Below are 19,167 nucleotides of genomic sequence, written 5' to 3' on the forward strand. Positions count from 1 at the left end.
GACATGGTTTAGTGGGTGGTGGTGTTGGGTCGATGGTTGGACTCGATGATCTTAGAGGTCTTTTCCAACCTCAATGATTCTATGATTCTATTCTATGACATTCCTCAAAAAAGATGGGCACAGAACCTCAGTTCTTGCCTGTTGCAGATAGGAAAAAGTGTCTAAGCTCCCTCCAAGGCACACCATGCCTAAGGCAAGTTGCAGAGGCCAAGGGGCCAGCCTTGCAAGTCGGCTGAGACACCAGAGCAGGCAAAAGAAACCCGTATGGGGGTTCTCTAAAGGGAAGAAGGTCCTTTGGTAAGTGCCTAACAACACTTCTTTGCAAATTAGAAAAGATATGTAGAAAGTTTTCAGCTAGATGATTCATACTCTCATCATATCTGTCTGACAAGAATTCAGTAGCTCTACCATATGTCTACCAAAACTCTATAGGGAAACTGTAATACCAATACCATGACAAGTCACCAGGCTGTTTTGCCACATACTACACCCAGGTGAGTCATCTGGGACAAAAATCCTCTTTCCCTTATGAGAATGAATATAATGGAAAAATCCAGACATACATTTAAGATAATTATAGCTGATGCCTTGATTCCAACAGCTTTATTCTGGATTTACAGTGAGGGAGTTCAGAGTGGCAACATTTGAATTTCCTTCTGTAAATCAAAAGTTCTTTCGCACTGTTATTTTAGGAATCCCTTTGTTTTGTGACTTTTTTATTCCCTTACAGAAAAGAAATCTTGTTTTCTCCACTGTGTATACAGAAAGTGAACAGACATATGCCCTTCCAGAACACCGACTTATTAGGAGGCACAGATTTTTCAGAAACCAAGGAAAGTGTAGTCAGCACAGTTAGCACTGGTCTAGAGGATACACAACTGGCTATGTGATGCACAACTGCCCTTTCCTCTCATCTCTGACAAGACTGGAACTGAGTCTAGTCCTGTGCTCGGTTAAGAAGAATCTCCTTTGTATCAGATACACTTCCATATCCATTTACCATGGAAATTATTACACAGTGGGTCAGGAATACAAGAATGCTTTCTTAGATTCACAGTATCTAGTATTTCCATTTATATTGTAACTTCACTTGCAAAGTGCACTCTTGGAAAAAGAAGCAGCATGTCTTGTCTTCACAAGCCATACTCAGGACACTGACAGTTGTGGTCTCTTTCATGTCTCCATTTTGCTGGTTTGAACCTTGAGTTGCTCAATCCAAAATAATTAAATCACATCAGTAAACTTCGTGTAAATGAGAACAGAATTAAATTTAATTTAAGCCTTCTGACAGTTTGAAAAGGGGAGAGGAAAGCATGTGTTACAATTTTCTAGAAATATTTTTTTTCTTTACATAAACTCTGACACTGTCACATTGTAATTGATTAATCTTTTGTGAGCTGTGTTTTTCTGTTTCATCCAGTGCTTCTAAGATGGCTTCTTTGAAGTGTACATAAAGTTTTCAGAGATCTGTTTTTGTAATCCTAAGTGGTTAGTCTTTCAGCTCCAGTGCTACCACTGTGATTTTAATTTATCAATCTGCAGTTCAGTGAAATGCTGTAGAAACACTTTAAAGCCTAAACCCATCACTTATTCCTACACCTGTCAATGCCAGTCTTCTGTACTTGACAAACCAAGTTAAATGGCACTCCTGCAATGTATACAATATCACTAATAAATTGGATAATCAATCACACGTGTATGGTTTGACAGTAGTACCTTGAATACACTGAATTTAAAACACATTTTTAAGAGGCAGGACTCATTACTCTTGTACTAAGAAAAAAAATACTGTACGGACATCAAGAAATTCCCAGTCACTCTATACAATTAAAGGACACCTTGGGAAATGGTTAGGACACTGGAAAGCTTTTTCATTACCTTACTATAAGATGTTCCCATGGGAAACATAAGTAATTGGAGATTACTTTAGATGACAGAAAAATAGTTTGACAGCAGGAGGAGAAAGGTCAGGGAGACGTTACGTAGATTTACTCAGGTTTCTTTACATACAAAAGCTACTATTTTGTTTCTAAAAAGAATCACGTTAACAGTGTTAAGCATAGACTGTCTCTGCAGCCACAGTAAGTAGCTTTTATTGGGAGTAATTCTAATACTTAGCACTTAGCTGTACAGAAAATTGTTGGGGCTGAATTTTGCCTTGAAATCTCTGCATGACTTGTGCCCATCTGGCTGCCATAAACAGCTCCCAGACCAGCTGATCCCCAGAGTCTGAATATTGATCTTGATATCTTTCCTATCCTGTGCTTCACAAGCTTTGCCTAATCCTCTACAGGAAAGTGTCTAAGTAACTTAATTACCTGATTGTGTATATGCAACTTTGAATATTTGCACAAGTTTTGCCTAAAATTCAGGTTGGAGAATAAGTTCAACAGTTTTCCCAAAATACATTTCATTGGGAAAATAGTTTTCAGGAGATAGGATGAGGGTAAAGAAGGGATGTATCTGAAGACAGAAAAAAATACAGCCTAATCATATTGCAAATAAATTCTGTCTAGTGCCTGCAGAAAGATACTTTAATGGAAAATGAAGTACTGTATGTCAGCTATTTTATGTATACATGTCTTGCTTGGACAAAATGTACCTCTTCAGATTAGATTTGCCAAAAACTTTTCAGTTTTGCAGAAAAAAATTCTACATTTACAGTACTACATTCCTTGCTGTACTTTTTAAAACTTGACTCCATACTTCTCCCCCACCTCAGGAAAAAAAAAATCTATCTTGCACTTATTAATTGAATGAACATGTAGAATTAAAATAAAACTCTTATTAACTTATGGTTACAAAACTACTATGAAAATTGATCAGTAACTGAAATATAGAAATAATAGGTTATGTTCAATCATTTGGCGGGACAAGCGGTTGGGGATTTTGGTGGTTATTGTTTTTAACTATACAATTTTGCCCTCATAACTGCATTATGGAAATGAATGTAAAATACTTTTCTGCAATTACTTTTCCTCTTCTGGCTCCCTCTTTTTTGCTGTAAACCTCCAAGAATATATTAGTTGAAGGAATCACTGACAAAATATGTTTTGACAGTAAGTATGTCAGCAAAAAGCAGACTCTGGAGACTATTCTCTTTCTCTGCAGAATATACAGCCTGAACTGCAAAACAGAAGTGTCCTTCCACTTCTATCAGCATCCTCAGCCTTAACTAAAATCAAATGATCTCTAAAGTAAAGGTGGGATTCAGCCCACCAATTTAATTCAGGTCTTTGGGGAATGTAAGTAACCATCCACTGAAAAGTGGCCTGAAATCTTCACCTTTTTTTCAATACCTCATGAAAGTCATTGCCGTCTGACTGATTTTCTAAGAGGGAAAGTTTCCATCTCCCGATGCTTATTCTCTAAATCATCTAGCTACCCTCACCCACCCCCTTTTTTTAACATCACGTCAGTTTAGACTGATTCTCTTTTGCATTCAACAGGAACAATTTCTAGCACTCTTTTTACATGACAAGAGAAATGATTTTACAAGTGACTGGAATACTAGTTTCAACCATTAGGTTGATATGTGCCTCCTAAAAAGAGTTTGAATGAAGGAATATTGCTTTTGTATTTAATATTTTTATCCAGCCCTGACAACAGAGAAGCAATTGACAGTATAAATGGTGATAGTGCTGTGAATTGAATTAAGATACATTATGCCTGGTTTGTCAACATTTATGATTTACAAATACATCTCTGTACCTGTGGAAAGAAAAAGAGATATTAGCTAAGGGTGACTCACATGCAAGACAGAAATTCTTGTTGCCATGAAAATAACAAAATCTATTTCTGCTCTGTTCTGTGTTAACTATTCTAAAGTCAGAATAACTCCCCTGAAGTCAGTTACACTCACTAGCGTTTGGAGCTAAGTAAGTTAAAACAGGATGTGATTGTTAGTTTCTAAAAATCTTTTGTGGGCATAGAACACAGAACACGAGAAAGATTATGCTGTAATATATTTTCAATATACAATATCATCAGATAAATAAGGACAAAATAACATCCATAGGTTTATTTCAAAGATGCAGAAGCATAATTTTGCATTTGCCTGACTGACTCATATGCAACTGCTGATGTGCATAGGAAATTTGAATATATACAGCATTATAGCTCTGAAAATCTGGTCTTTGGGGAATCCTTTATTCTTCAGGCATACACAAGTTAAAGCAGGCTTAGTATTAAGTGAAGTGAAGCTAAAAGAGACAGCTCATACAAGATTGACTTGGTGATACTAGGTCAGAAAAAGGAACCATGACTTTTGCTTGACAAAAACACACTTTATTGATGAGTTTTCTTTGCCTCGGTATGAGCATTACAGTGTCTTTTACTGTCTTCCATTTTAATAGCAGCATCATGCGCACAGTTCTGTTGTTAATATTGCAGAGATGGCATATGTTTGTGGGTAAGTAATCTGCCTGTTTACAATGCCATTAGGAAACCGCTGACTCCACCAGTTCACAGGCTCCTTTAAACCTTTCTCTGCTTCCGACTTGCTGAGTATTTGGTATTCAACACCGTGCGAGTGATTTCCTGCAGCCTCCCTAACACAGGTTGGTGGGTTGCTAAGGAATATATCTCAAGAGGTTAAGAGCCCTGCAGTCACCTTGATCTCAGTGCCAGTGATTATCTGTGTAATTTTCTGCTTCGTGTTTTATACTGCAGCACTGACCAAAGCTTATGTCTGTCCCTTGGCATGCATAAGTATGAACAATTATGACTGTAGATAGAGATGTACTGGTCGCTTTCACAGTATAACCTCTTTAACATATTATTATAAATGAAACATCATCATTCAACTTAAAAAAAAAAAAAAAAAGGAATGAAAAAGAAAAAAGCCAAGTGAGATCAGTTGGAGAAACAGAAGAGATTTTTTTTCTCCTAGGTCATCCATTTTGGGTTCTTTTCATTGTCTTTGGCTCATAGCCTTTTCAGTACAAATGCAGGACAACTGCTTCACAGCCAAGAGGACTAGGAACTGCCTTTATAAAACCCCAGACCTCTAAGGGTCTCACATGATGTCTTGCATCGTGAGCTGTTAACTCAGCAGTCACAGTGAAGGACGCTTAACCCCAGGAGCTACGGCATGTTGCTGCTGTGTTGCCTGTGCTGCCACAGCTGCGGGCAGAATTTCAGGGAGGGAGAGAGAGACACAGATCATGGATATAGAAAAGGATCCACATCAAAATTTCCCAAAGCTTTAAAACCACCCTCCTTTACCTGTCTTCTTCCATAAGGGTCAACACCTACAGATAAGGTCCTACAGTGCCATTCCCCTTTTGTTACTTTAATAGGTAGCATGGAAGGATAAATGTCTTTCCTCCATGACCAACACCTGAATTCAGTCAGCTTTCTTCAAGGAGACTAGGTAATGGAAAAGGGAAAAAAGAATTGAGCCTGTTGCTCTCTTGAGAGCTCATAGCAGCCCATCCACCTCTAACACCTCTGGGTGCTATTCCTACCTTGAGGATGAAGTAGCTGTTGCCACGTCTTTGCCAGTGGTCCCAGGTAAGGAGTCCCTGTATGTGCAGAACTGGCTCTTTCCCACTCCATATGAATGGTACTTCCACACAGAAATGCCTTTTGCCAGTGCAGAGAGATCCCAAATGGCCTGTGGGGAAAGTGATTCCCTCCCCACTTCCTGCTGGAGTCCCCAGCACCCATATCCTGGGACATGGGACTTAATTAACAAGGATGCCCTTGAATTGTGACAATTTCACTTACAATAAACTCAGACTAGAAATGTAAGCAGATCAGCTCCTGTTAGATTGTCAGTTGTGCTAGCAGGCTGCACCGTTAGAAGCCACAATATGTTTGCATCTCGTATCCCAGCCACAGGGTCAGTAACCTTTTGGCAGAGAGGTGGATAAGAAGGACAAATTGAATAATGTTTACTGTAGCTAAAGCCATGTGTATGCCCATTTCAGAGGCTGACTGTCATGCAACATACAGAATAACTGCAGTTACTGCTTATCTCGGTAGCAATGCATGCTACTGAACTAAACCATGCAAAAATGCAAAGCACCTTAACTTTAAAGTTAGAGGCAACACCTGTAGCAGAGCTGTTTAGATAGCTTCAGCTGTAAAACACTATATGAAAACTGCTGGGGTTTCTCCTGGTGAAAATTAAAGACATAACAGTATTAAATGCTTCTGAAGCAATGAAATATTTTTAAAAGGTAATATAAGCAACCTATAAAAATTTACAAGAATTCATAGATTACACTGCCATGTGATAACCAGACTCCAAACTGTGTTTCTGCTTTTTTCTGCTCTGGTCCCACAGATAAGCATTAGACCATATGGGTTGAAACTGTCATTTGCAAAGCTGAAGGAACATTAAAAAACAAGTTCAGTTTCAAGACAGAAGCTACCTGAACAGGGAACAGAGAAAAAGAATGAAATTCTTCGGGGCTGACTGATGTGCAAAACTGTTTCTCTCAAAAGAGAAGTATTATCCAAGATGTTACACTAAATTAAAAAAAAAAAAAAAAAAACCCAAAACTATAAGCCACATTTTTCAGCAATATAAAAATATTCTACATAAAGAATGCTGTGTGACAGAATCTCCTCAGTGGTACAGTGACAGAGAGAGCAGAAGGTAGGGAAGGAGAGAAACAATTGGTTGCCACACCAGAAACCCTTTCCTGCATTTTCCTTACCCAAAACCTCCACAGCCTGCAACTACCCTCATCTGAGGAACCTGTGAGCCTTTCCCAACCAAGCCTACTGACATTTTTCCCTAACACACTCAGATCTCTGCCTGAGTCCTCTCTTCTTCCTGTGCCCCGTCAGTGCCACCATTCCCAGGGATGGCTTTGAGCCGTCTCTGTCATGGCATTTGTATATGAAAAGTAAGTCCCACACTCTGAAAGCCTAGTGAAGGGCCAGCAGTCCTTATTGTGTCCTATGGGCCAGGGTTGAGTTGTCACAGAAAAATATAGCTGCCCTTCAGCCTTACTCTAGCTGGTGCAAAGTGAATTATTCTTCATCAGCTTCATGGTCTTCAACCTTGAAAAATTGAATTTATTTGGTCTTTTTGCAAATTAAATTAATGCCACTCCAGGTGAAAGGTTTCATGTGACAGGCCTTTTAAATTTAATCTTTTTTCTTCAAATTGTCTGTTATCTTCTACTTAAAAACACAAATTGAATATTAAGTATGGGCTTACTGCAGCTATTAATCATTCAGCTAAATAAAACCACTAGCAAACTGTAAATAGCTGTAAATAAAATAATGGGTCTGCTATCTGCTACCTCTTAGTTCCATGTAGACCGGCTATGGAGTGAAAGATGAAATAAGAGCTGTCGCATAGTTTAGGGAAAATTTTGCTAGTTTTGTGTTAAGGTAAGATACAGAAACATGATCACTATACAAGGTCTAACTATTATTACTTAATGTTATTTTGCTTCCTCTGCCACACACAGCTTACCTGCTACTGGGTTCTAGTCTCCTGGGGCTGTTTTATTTAATAAGTGTTTCATTTAAAATGCATATAGGGCTTTCTTTTCTCAAATAAATTACTAACAGGACTGCAATTGCCCTTCTCACCCGGTGAGTCTCATAATCTTCATTGCTGGTCCAGTATTATGTGCGTAGACAGTACAACTTATCCTATCACTAGAGGTTTGGACACTTGCATCCAAGGCAGATGTGCCAGAGGTGGAAATTGTTCCCTGACATCCTGCTGCTTTGATAGATGTTTTTGCCAGTTGCAGACAAGGGAAATTGTAAACTCTCAAAATCAAAACACTGGGATGAAATTATTACTGAGGTAATTTAAGCCTGCCAATTCTGTTTTTTCCCCCTTTTAAGTGGTCAACCTCTGAGACTTAGCAAAGGGAAGAAAAGGGGGAAGAGACATTATGTGATGAGGAAACATAAACCCAAAGAACTCCAGAATTCTTGACCCATTCTTCAAATTATGTACTAAAAAAAATATTGAAGACATTTTGCTCAATGTTCAAGAGCACAAATTATCCAGAAGTCCATTCCCTGTGAAGACAAACTTCATTAATATGTAGCTACCATCATTTATTTTCCTTTATTTTCTATGAATGTTTTCGTCTGTGCTTTGTCTTTCTAACTCTCTCCTTTCTACCTTTCTGCTCTCTTATTTAAATCTTCTCCTTTTTTGTGATACTTTCTTCATACCTCTCATCCTTTACTATTCATAATTGTCCTTCTCAGGCAAGTAAAAAACTTAGGGTTTGTGTTACTAGTCCTTCATCAGGCAGAGTACAAATCCTTTGTGAGTTTTCCATGAAGATCATTTATTAGCTCTTTGGTTCTATTTTTGTGGATGTGTGAGTTAGATAGACTTCATTGCTATTTCTTCACTGTAAAGGCAGAAAGTTGCTAATGGAATGCAAAACTAGGAAGATCAATCTAGGATTGACTTTGCAATTGACAGCTCAAAAACAGTTTTTCCCTGGACCTTTGCATTTCCTACCTATATTTGTTTCCCTTGATGGTGCCTTTCTTTTCCCGGATTGGTGTGTATATTCCCTTCTGAACCTGAGAGGAAAGGCATCTCTGTAACATTATTGCTTGAATCGTTCATTTTCCTAACTTTTTTCCATTTCTTTTTATGATGAAAGAAGATATGGTGAACTCAAGGACCAACAGTCCAACCCTTTTCATGTTTCTCATAAATCAAATTCATTGTCTTATTTCTCCTCACCTACTCAATCATTCGTCAATCTTTCATGTATTTAACAGTCTTCCTAGTCCACTGATTATGCTGTTAGCCCAGCAAAGAGGGCTTCAGTATTAGGGTGCTCACTTCATTTGATCACTCAGAGAATTACACTACAATGATTCTCTAATTACAGAGCTGTTGCACTGTGTTAAAACCTTTCTATATGTGCTGTCAACTGTTTACACTGTTCTGCTTGCCCCAGACTTCACATTTCCAAGTATACTACAGTGATAGCTGACAACAGCATTGACAAACATAATGTACAGTGTATGGTTGAGAAAAAGAAGTGGAAGGAATTTGAAAAAGGTCTTGGAATGTGAAAGTAAGCCAATATTACCACAAATGTTTTAATCAACGTGTATTTTTCTATAAACCAGTTCACTCTTGTTTTTCTGTGTTTTTCCACAGTGGTTATGTCTTTGATTATGATTACTACAGAGATGATTTCTACAATCGGTATGTGTGGTTATATTTTTGTATATCCTACACCATTTCTACTGTTTGTTTATAATGTAATCACATCATTTGGTTAGACAGGTCTGTTCTGATTTTACATATTATTCATTTCATTATTTCTATTGTGTATCAGAAGACTATTTGAATATATCATAAACAGAGAAGCCTACCATCACCAAATGTATGCTCATTAAACAGCTCTTTTGGTCTTATCCTTCTCTGAGAGCTTTTAGGGTATTTTCTGTGCTGAACAGTTTAATGGTAGTTTAATTGCTCAGTGTTTCTTCCTACAGAGTTCTTCCAGGCTTACTGTCACTGGAACATATAGCAGCTGTAAAATTCTTCAGTATGACACTCGTGTCTTTGTCTTTTCATCCATGTGTATGAAAAGATTTAGAATGTGTCCTGAAAAATGTGTCTTCCAAGAATGTTTAGAAGTCTAGAAGGACCTTGAGGGAAGCAAGACCACAAGTTGAACAGCATGTGTGTTTCTATAGGAGGAAAAGAAGTGTGGATACCTGAGCAATTGGAGACTTGTGCCTTGAGTACGTACACACAACCTAGCTCAGCACTGTGGGAATTTATTCATTTATTCAGATGTAGCACAATCACCACAACACAGGGTTAACATGGATGACGACAGATAACCAGCCCGTGATGCAGCAGTGTTGTGTCTCTGCATGACAGCAGCCTGGTTTAGCACAGGCCAAGTGAGTCAGAGGGGAACAAAACATTGCTCCACCAATCTCTTCTAATCTGAGATTTCTTTTATGTAAACCAATGGACAATAACAGGGGAGCAGTTTACACCCCGAAGTTAAGTTACCATGTGCTATGTACCTTTCTGCTTAGGAACACTGTAGGAAAAATTTAGAAACAATGTTTTTTGGTTTTGTTTTTTTCCTGGGATTGATTCAGTTTGAGTTTTGTTTTTGTGTGTAAATGACCATGCTCACTTGTCACTTTAGCTCTGTCCACAGAGCTAAAAATAGTGAGCTATAAATATATGGAGTAAAAGCCATCAATACAGTTTAATCCTGCTCGGTCCAGCCTTGACAGTAGGAGCAGCTCATATCCTGCAAAAGTTAACTTCCACAGGTTTGGGATTACTTTCCCCAAGGTTACTGCTCCGAATTTCATCAGTGGATTTGTATGTTTTTAAACAGGGTGCTGTTTCTGATCTATGCCACCTGAATATTAAAGTTATGTCTTTAGTTTTTCCCCTAATTCTGTGTATTATGGGTAACACAAACGAACAACTATAATGGTTACATTTCCACAACAAAAGAAATACTTATGGGGCATTAAAGGTTGTTTCTGTGGAAGCTCATCTCTGTCTTGGTGATTGTCTTATGGAAAACCGCTGGCAGTGAAATGTGTCCATAATCTATTCAATAGTATAATTTTCTGATTTTGAAATCTTTCAGGATTAAGACAGCAGAAGTTTTATGGGCAAAAACCCAAATGTGAGGTTGGCCTCACAAGGCTGGACATGTTGATCTGTTGACATAAAAAACTTAGGAAGTTAAAGGTCTCTGCTAGATCCAAGTTAATGGAAGTGGAAGATGAAAAGCTTTATATGGTAGGCATGGAAGAGAAAATCCCATGGAAAGTTCAATGTACTGTCAACATGCTTATAAGAAATATAAATTAGAAATATAGTCATGATTCTTTGAATTTCTGAACTTCTGAACTTTCTGAATTTCTGTGTTTTATCCCAAACCATAGATCTTGTTTTATAATATTAATTAATTTTCCAACCTCCCTGAAGGGAGAATACACCTATCTTGTCTTGACTAAAGCATTGGTGGGGTCAGAAAAGGGTGATAATAATGGTTAGTGCTGTAAAATAAAATCTGTATGAAGACAGATTGACAAGATCTGGACTGTGCAATTTAGAAGGGTGGGTGAAAGAAAAGGTTCCATTGTATGCACATTAGTGAGTATTAGGACAAAGAATTGCTTTAGAGCTGAGCATTTCTGTTTATCATTTCTCATATGAAAACAGGCAGGGTACTTCAAAACTGATAAAAGGAAGCATTTTTTTACAGAAAGCATATCATTGAAACATGTAGAACTTGGTGCAACAAAATACCAAGCCCAAAAGCTTTGCATAATTTAAAAAATAAAAGTAAGAATAATAATATTAGATAACAGTCCTTTTATATATTTCAAAAAAGGAAACATAGTTTTGCATTTCACTATAAGCTAGAAAAAAATCACCTTTGGAGGAATAATTGCATAATGATCTTTTGCATGATAGCTTACATTTCTTCTGAAACATTTTGTTCCAGTAATGTCAAATGGGAGATTGTGACCAACCAGCAGATCATCCAATATGATAAATGAAGAGTGACAACAAACAATAATATTTCTGTTAAAAGTCCCAAAAATGTTTTAGTGTTCATCTTCATACACAATTGTTTAGTTATGCTCACAATGGCTAGAAACTGCTTATTCAGTGAGAATGTCCAAGGCCAAGGAGTTCAAGTTCAGTGGGGGTGACACGATCTCTGTGACACATTTTGTAGGCAGCTATGGAAAAGAAGGCAGCTGGTTATATTGTCTGTAGGATTATGGTACAGACAATGTTAAGGATCTTGGGATTTAAGCATTAGGTGTTTACTTGCCAAAAAATGGTCTAGAAGATTTTCTGCTTCCCGTTCAGTATGCTGTTAGACACTGTGGTGAGTGAATTACTGTTTCCTGTGTGTCTGTTTTCAAATGTGTATCTATCTGCCCAGCTGGGTGATAGTAGTCAGAATTGTGAAAAATTTTGGTACAGACAATGTTAAGGATCTTGGGATTTAAGCATTAGGTGTTTACTTGCCAAAAAATGGTCTAGAAGATTTTCTGCTTCCCGTTCAGTATGCTGTTAGACACTGTGGTGAGTGAATTACTGTTTCCTGTGTGTCTGTTTTCAAATGTGTATCTATCTGCCCAGCTGGGTGATAGTAGTCAGAATTGTGAAAATTAAACATGCAGTTATAAATTTCCATAATTACTAGTTGCAAGTATCATTTGAAAGAAACTCAAGAATATTTTGTGAGAATGTTTCTTGTACCTCTACTTCAGTCTCTGAACTGGAAATCTTAATTTTCTGAACTTTCTTCTCCTGACCTGTCATATTCAGAGCCCATAGCTTTTATGTTCTAAATATATCTGTAGCTTTGATCACCTTTTCTACTGCCTTTATTTTCTTCTACGCAGGTTAGGTAGCAGCTGTTGATAACTCTGTGTTTAGAATTGGGGTATTCTGTTTGGAAACACTAGTTCATTTTGGTTGTAGAGTATCTTTTCTTGACTGTAGTAGTAATTCTCTGAAAATCTGCGTGCTAAAGTGGTTTTGGTTTGAACAAGACTTTTTTTTTATTAAGCATGCTTGGGTATTTTAGTGATTTTACATCAATTCATTCTTGAATAAAGAGAACATATGCTGAGACCTCTTTTCTATGCATTCAAAAGGACATACAGGTCCCTCACTATAAAGACTCTTGCTATTTTACAAACTGCAGGATATTTCTTTAGAGTGATGGTTGGCTTCAGAAAAGTTAATTTCTTTTTCTACCTATAAGGATAGCAGATGGAAAACTAGAATTTAAGCCATGCGTGTAATAAAGGAGCTGAAATGTCACCACAACAAAATGTACTGCTGTTAGTTGTGTGCAATGAAATGGTGTGGACCTGTAGAAAGCAGGTTATGGATTTTCCATACTGCAAATAACAGAGTTCCATAATGCATCCCTCATTTAAATTATGCAAAAAATCTGAGCTATGCACTAGTCTGTGACTGACATCTGAATATGGCACTTAATGTGCATAGGTCCTTGAAATCTAATTTGACTGTGATATAAAGTGATTACGGCTTCAGAGGGTAATTTTCTCAAAGATAACATGAAAATTTAGTTGACAGGGCTTCCATGACATGAAATCACAGAAGGTTTTATGGAGTCCAGCTGACTTAATCTTTTCTAGGTTGTTTGATTACCACGGCCGTGTCCCCCCACCACCCCGTGCAGTGATTCCACTGAAGCGTCCTCGTGTGGCTGTGACAACAACTCGCAGAGGCAAAGGGGTTTTCTCCATGAAAGGAGCATCACGATCCACCTCAAGTGGGGCTTCTTCCTCAGGATCCAAATGTGAGTTGCTCACATCAGTTGGACATTATTGAAACAATGATCCTAGTAATTTCTGTAAGCAGACAGCTTCCACTATATAGCTCTGTTGTAGTCATCTCCTACCCTCAGCCTTTAGCTTGAAAAACTGGTTTGATTACCAAAGCTGCCATGCCTTTCCTGCAAGTCAAAGAGCACACTGATGTAACTTTTGAAGGAAATCCCTTCCACAACATTTGACCTACAGATCACTCCCTTGGCCTCAGAAGAAGCCTGTTTAAAATCTCCTATCATCCTGACTACTTATGCACCATGAGGTCATGTGAACAGCTGATAATAAAGCAAAGCTAATATTCTTGTTATAGACAGAGGCACACTGATTTCTGTTGAGACTTGAGGACTGTATATGAGCTGGTGGGGATGGGGGGTAGGGGGGCGGGGGGATGTAGACAGACACACTGATTTCTGTTGAGACTTGAGGACTGTATATGAGCTGGTGGGGATGGGGGGTAGGGGGGGCTTTTTTTGCCAGATTCCTCTGAGGGTAGAAAAAGGCAAAGTGTCTTTGCCTGTTCTAAATGGAGGGCAAAACAGTATTGGCAACTTGGGATTATTCAACCTTTCCTTAGTGAGTTGGCCTTAGAAGAACTGATGAATAATAGGCATTCCCTCCTCCAAGCTCACCAAGCTCCCCACCCCGTAGTATTGTCCTGGGAACTTCATCTTCCTCTCCGTGCATCTTTCAGCACCCACCTGTCTTCCCCTGCCCCTTATGTGGAGCGATACTGTCCTTGGAAGCGTCACTGGAAGAGGAAGAGAAAAATCAGGTAGGGATCAGATATTAGAAAGAATGAAGGGACTTCAATAAGACACTTTCAGTACCAGACTGGCCGACAATGCATCATGCTGTCTTATACACAACCATGAAATAAGTGAATCCACCAACACTACACCTTACTGGAAGAGGGGTTAATTATGTCATCAGCTTGAGCCAATTATATACTCTGCTTTAATAACCTATCCAAATCTCACACACTAGCATCTAACAAAGAAGATGGACCTCTAGTGAGCCCACTAGGATCCATTCTTGATCCTATTGTATGAACCAATGGTGTCCCAAGACCTTGAAAGAAAACATGTAATAAATATGCATGTGACTGAAAGAATGGAAATGTGATAAACAGAGCAAAAGATAATGTTTTACACTGAGGAACAAGGAGCTTGGGCCATTCCTTGGAAAGGATGACATTCTGAGAAAGAGGGTCTCTGTTGGCTGTACAGTCAAACCACACACAAGTCTCCAGTGAATGAATTGGCTAGATGCCCACTACCAGACAGGAAGACATCTAAATTTAGGTGTCATATCCTGGAGCTCACTTATACCCTAAGAGGATGTCTGGGAGTAGCAACACTTCCTTTGTTCTCTGGAGGATCAACATGAGCCTAGACATTTTCATACATATCTTGAACTAATCCACCTGTCCATAGCTACTTTCTTCTTTCCTCAATCCTTTAAGTAATGAATTATGGTTCCTTATATTAATTTAAAAGAAAGCATACAGTTCAATATCTTCACTTTAGTAGACTTTAATTTAAATTATTTTCTTAGTCTTTTCCAGCCCTTGAGTCTTTGTTTTTTCACACAGTGAATCAAAGCTTTAGTAAGTGTATACACTTACAGATTCATTAGATCTCCTTTGTTCATCCTTTATTGTTGTCTTATCCATATGAAAAGTTAGTAGTATCAGTGCATTCAAGTCACTAATTGTCCTAAAGCATGGTCTAATAAGAATGGGTTTTTGGACTCGCTTTGCCTTGAGAAGATGAATTATTTTCAGATAAGTTTTTTTTAATATATATTTCTCATTGTACAGATAACCAAAATTCTAGAGAGCTGATGACCTTAGTATATTCCAATAGATGTCAAGGAAATCTCTCACCCAGAAATCTGAATTTTCATTGTAGTGAATGGAACAGAGAATATTACATTAACGTAGGGATATCTGTTCCTCAGAATAATCATCAAATTTGCTTTATTTATTCTGCATTTCAGAAAATGTTTCATAGTACCATGTCAGGACTTAAGTAATGCATAACGTAGATTATAGGATTCAACCCTAGACTGAGTACCCATAGCCACTTGCTAGAAGACCTCCAAAACACTGCCTGCATAACATGGCAAATGTTGCAGAACCTCTAAATTATTTAATGGAAGTGCAATCAGGAGTGTAGAGATCCTAACAGTGTTATGCTCCTTCAATGTATTCAGGTGTGATATGAATTCTAAAAATGTCAGTCTTAGAGCTCCAGGTGACAAGAGCATCTTTGGATCCAGCTCTTTAACACTGAAGGGAGAGCTGCAAGATGCATCACTAAAAACGTGGGCTAACATTTTGGCCCCTGTTGGGTTTCCACCCTCAGTTCTTTACAATGGCAATTGGAACACAACTGCAGAGACCATTTATCACGTTGGAATAAATTGCAGAAAATATTCTTTCAGCATGCAGCACACCTTTAAAAGGAGTCAGACACAGAGTATAAAGACTTTCATGCTTGATTTCCCCATTGAATTACTTCCCTTTTTGTCAAGTCCAACCAACCCATCATAAAGGTAGAAACATGATTTTGTTGACTTGGACAGGAATGTAATCAGCTTATTGCAAGATGTTTATATACGTCTCGTATATATACGAGAAATAACTGAGCCATTTCCTTAGGGGCTTCAAGTTGGAAAGTAGAGAATGTGAGTTTTGCGGCTTCTTTTGCCATTTTATTGGAAAAGTTGGTTATATTGAATTGTGGGATGAAGCAACTTAGTATTTTGTTGCCCCTTACTCTACACTGCTAATCTGAACCCCTTGAACCAATGCACTGTTGATTCTAATTGTAATTTATTGCTAGTTAAATAAAGGATCTCTTCAATAAGGAGAAACATAGTTTGTGGGAAGGAAGATATTTTGGGTTCTAATGAAATTCAAGACCATAAAACAGCTTAATCACAGGTTTAGAATTAACTATATCAAAATGGTATTGCCCATGCTTGAAAGATTTCACCCCCGAATAGCAAAACTCTCATGAGATCACATCCCCTAATAGACTTTTCAGATTTAAGTAGAAATCTCATAGGCATAACTGTTCTCATAGCTGTTCTCCATGCTCAGATTGGATCCAGAAAATTAACCCATACATGTAGTATTAAAGGTCAGAACACAGGGGATCCCTCAGTGAAATTATCAGGATCAGAGGGACTCACTTCTGAAAACCAGCAATCCAAAGACAGAAGTTTGTTGTGGCACACAGCAAAGATGTTATAAAAACATAATACCAAAAATGCCTTGCTCACTGATGTATGTCTGCAAAAATAATGTCTGCCCTCCAGTGCAGTAAATTCTTGTTCTACCAAACAGTGGCAATATGTGTTCTAAGTTTGCTTCCAAAACACAAAATAAGTTAGGAGGATTTTATTTCTTTTCTGAATCTATAATTTTTCAAGGCTCAGCTGACAATATTTTGTTTTCTTTTTAACTCCAAACACTAGAAAAAAATAAAGAAACCTTTCCACTTTATCAGCAGTAACTCACAAAATGAAACATGTTGGTGTGGAAACTACACACAGTAGTTCTTCATGTTAATGGTGGGAAGCAACAGATGCAGATTGCTATTTAGAACTGGGAAAACTCACTTTTTCTGACAATATAGAAACTGAAGCTCTTGGAGTATGCATTTTCATTTTACACATCTGAAAATAGGAGGAAAACACTAAACAATTTTTTTATACCCTGTGTGCTTGAGATTAAGGAGTAGACACTTAAGATGTTACAATATGTACTGAATTATGCCTTTAAAATTATTCATTTTGATTTGTATAGTTTATATTTAGCTTCATCAGCTAACAAATTTTTCAGTGAAATCTGAAGTAATACAATATGATAAAATATTTTATATTAAACATTAAAGGCTTAAAACATTACATTTCTTTCCAAAGTAATCTGAATCATGTTTTGTGGATGAATCGATTTGTAGTTATGGCAAAAAATGTTTCACAAATGTAGTTGTAATTGAACAATAGCACTTTCATTTCTAAAAATGTGATTTACCTGAATTTTAAATCTCTTGTTTTGAGCTGGATGCAGTTTGTCTCCTTTGGTGCTAGATGCTTCTATGAAAGATGCATTCTGGAAGGCCCTTGTATTCCTGGCAGAGGGATGGAAAGGGACACTGAATCTAATTCCTTACTGTTGCAAGTAGCCGCATCATCTAATCCTTTAAGATCCATCTTAAAGCTAGTTATGGTTTGGTTTTTGTCTGTCTCTTTCTTCTAATTTCCAGCTTAAATTTGTTTCTCGTTTGTTCATATCCATTTTTTGTGACAACACTGTCTCAGCTTAAAAGTTTTATTTCCTTTTACCTTCTTTTGTCTCGGGCATAAAAGCAAAACTCTTCTGTCACACTACAGGCTTTCCATTCTTGTGGTCATCTTCACGGCCCTTCTCCCCACATACCTCCCAGAATTCAGTGGTTCAACCTGTACACATTATTCCAGATGAGCTCTCACCAGGTCCTTGTACAATGGCATTGTACTTCCCCATCTTTAGCAATACATCATTTGACACATCCTAGCACTGCATTTTCTCTCATGGCTGCATTATAGTGATAGCCTATTGTCAACCTGAGACTACAGCTACACCCAAGGACAACTCCATTACTGTCTTTTTCAGTTAATGAGCTTCCACGTTAAGAGTAGTTCTGCTGTTAGTCAATCAAGTGCAGGACCTTTTTTCAGTGCAATTGCACTTCCTCTTTTTTCTAATGTAGCATTCCTTAAAATCACCTGACTTTTCCTTCCATTCCAGTCACTCTGAATAGATGACACCTTCCAATTTCATGTCATCAGCAAATTCCACCTGTTTATTTACTTTTTTGCATCAAAGTTGTTGAAGATATTTAGCCATTTTGGTGCCAGTGCTTGAGGAATTTCATTAGTAATTTCTTTCCCTTTCAATACACGCATTTCTGTCACCTGCTAGCCTTTGCTTATCTGCTAATAGGAAAAAAAAGAGGCAGTAAGCTACTTTATTCTCCTATTCTATTACTCAAAAGCAGATGAACAGATATTTTGGACACATGCAGCTCTGGTTTTATGTTTATCAACTGCTTTATTTCTTGCCTGAGATCAACTTTAAAAAAAAAAAATCTATGAAGTTTTAAAGGAGAAATTATATACTCAAAGCAGGAGACCTGAGGTACAGTATTTACAGTCTTTACATTTTGTCTTTGTCATAACACTGTGCTTAAAAAGCCTAAAGTTCTTCCCAAGCTCTATACCACAGAATCACAGAATCACAGAATGGTTGAGGTTGGAAGGGACCTCTGGAACTCATCTGGTCCAACTGCCCTGCTTAAGCAGGGTCACCTACAGCAGGTTTCCCAGGATTGTGTCCAGATGGCTTTTGAATACCTCCAAGGATGGAGACTCCACAGCCTCTCTGGGCCACCTGGGCAAGTGTTTGACCACCCTCACAGGAAAAAAAAAAATGTTTTTTTTTTTTTTTAGATGGAATTTTATGTGCTTTAATTCATGCCAGTGGTCTTTGACATGTTAGTGGGCACTACTGAGAAGAGTCTGGTTTTGTCTTCTTCATTCCCTCTTGTACCAGGGAGCCCAGAATGGGACACAGTACTCCAGATGTGGCCTCACCAGTGCTGAGTAGAGGGGAAGGATCATATCCCTCAACCTGCTGGCAACACTCCTCATAATGCAGCCCAGGATGTTGATGGCATCCTTTATCACAAGGGTGCATTGCTGGCTCATATTCAGCTTGTTGTTCATCAGGACCTTTCGTAATTTGTTTTTAGTAATTGTTGCTCACTACAGAAGTACCCAGTACAA

At 38.0% G+C, this 19,167-nt stretch overlaps 1 protein-coding gene across 1 annotated transcript in view; it reads left to right on the forward strand.

Annotated features, from left to right (window-relative positions):
* RALYL (RALY RNA binding protein-like) overlaps nt 1-19,167 on the forward strand; it is a 129,867-nt gene that overhangs the window by 83,897 nt on the left and 26,803 nt on the right. The window contains exons 4-6 of the mRNA XM_009276030.1: nt 9,116-9,163; nt 13,138-13,301; nt 14,024-14,104. Coding sequence (XP_009274305.1) covers nt 9,116-9,163; nt 13,138-13,301; nt 14,024-14,104 — 293 coding nt within the window. The remainder of the gene's footprint in view (nt 1-9,115; nt 9,164-13,137; nt 13,302-14,023; nt 14,105-19,167) is intronic.

The sequence above is a fragment of the Aptenodytes forsteri genome, unplaced genomic scaffold (genome assembly GCF_000699145.1).
Source record: "Aptenodytes forsteri isolate BGI_AS27 unplaced genomic scaffold, ASM69914v1 Scaffold433, whole genome shotgun sequence".
Lineage (NCBI taxonomy): Eukaryota > Metazoa > Chordata > Aves > Sphenisciformes > Spheniscidae > Aptenodytes > Aptenodytes forsteri.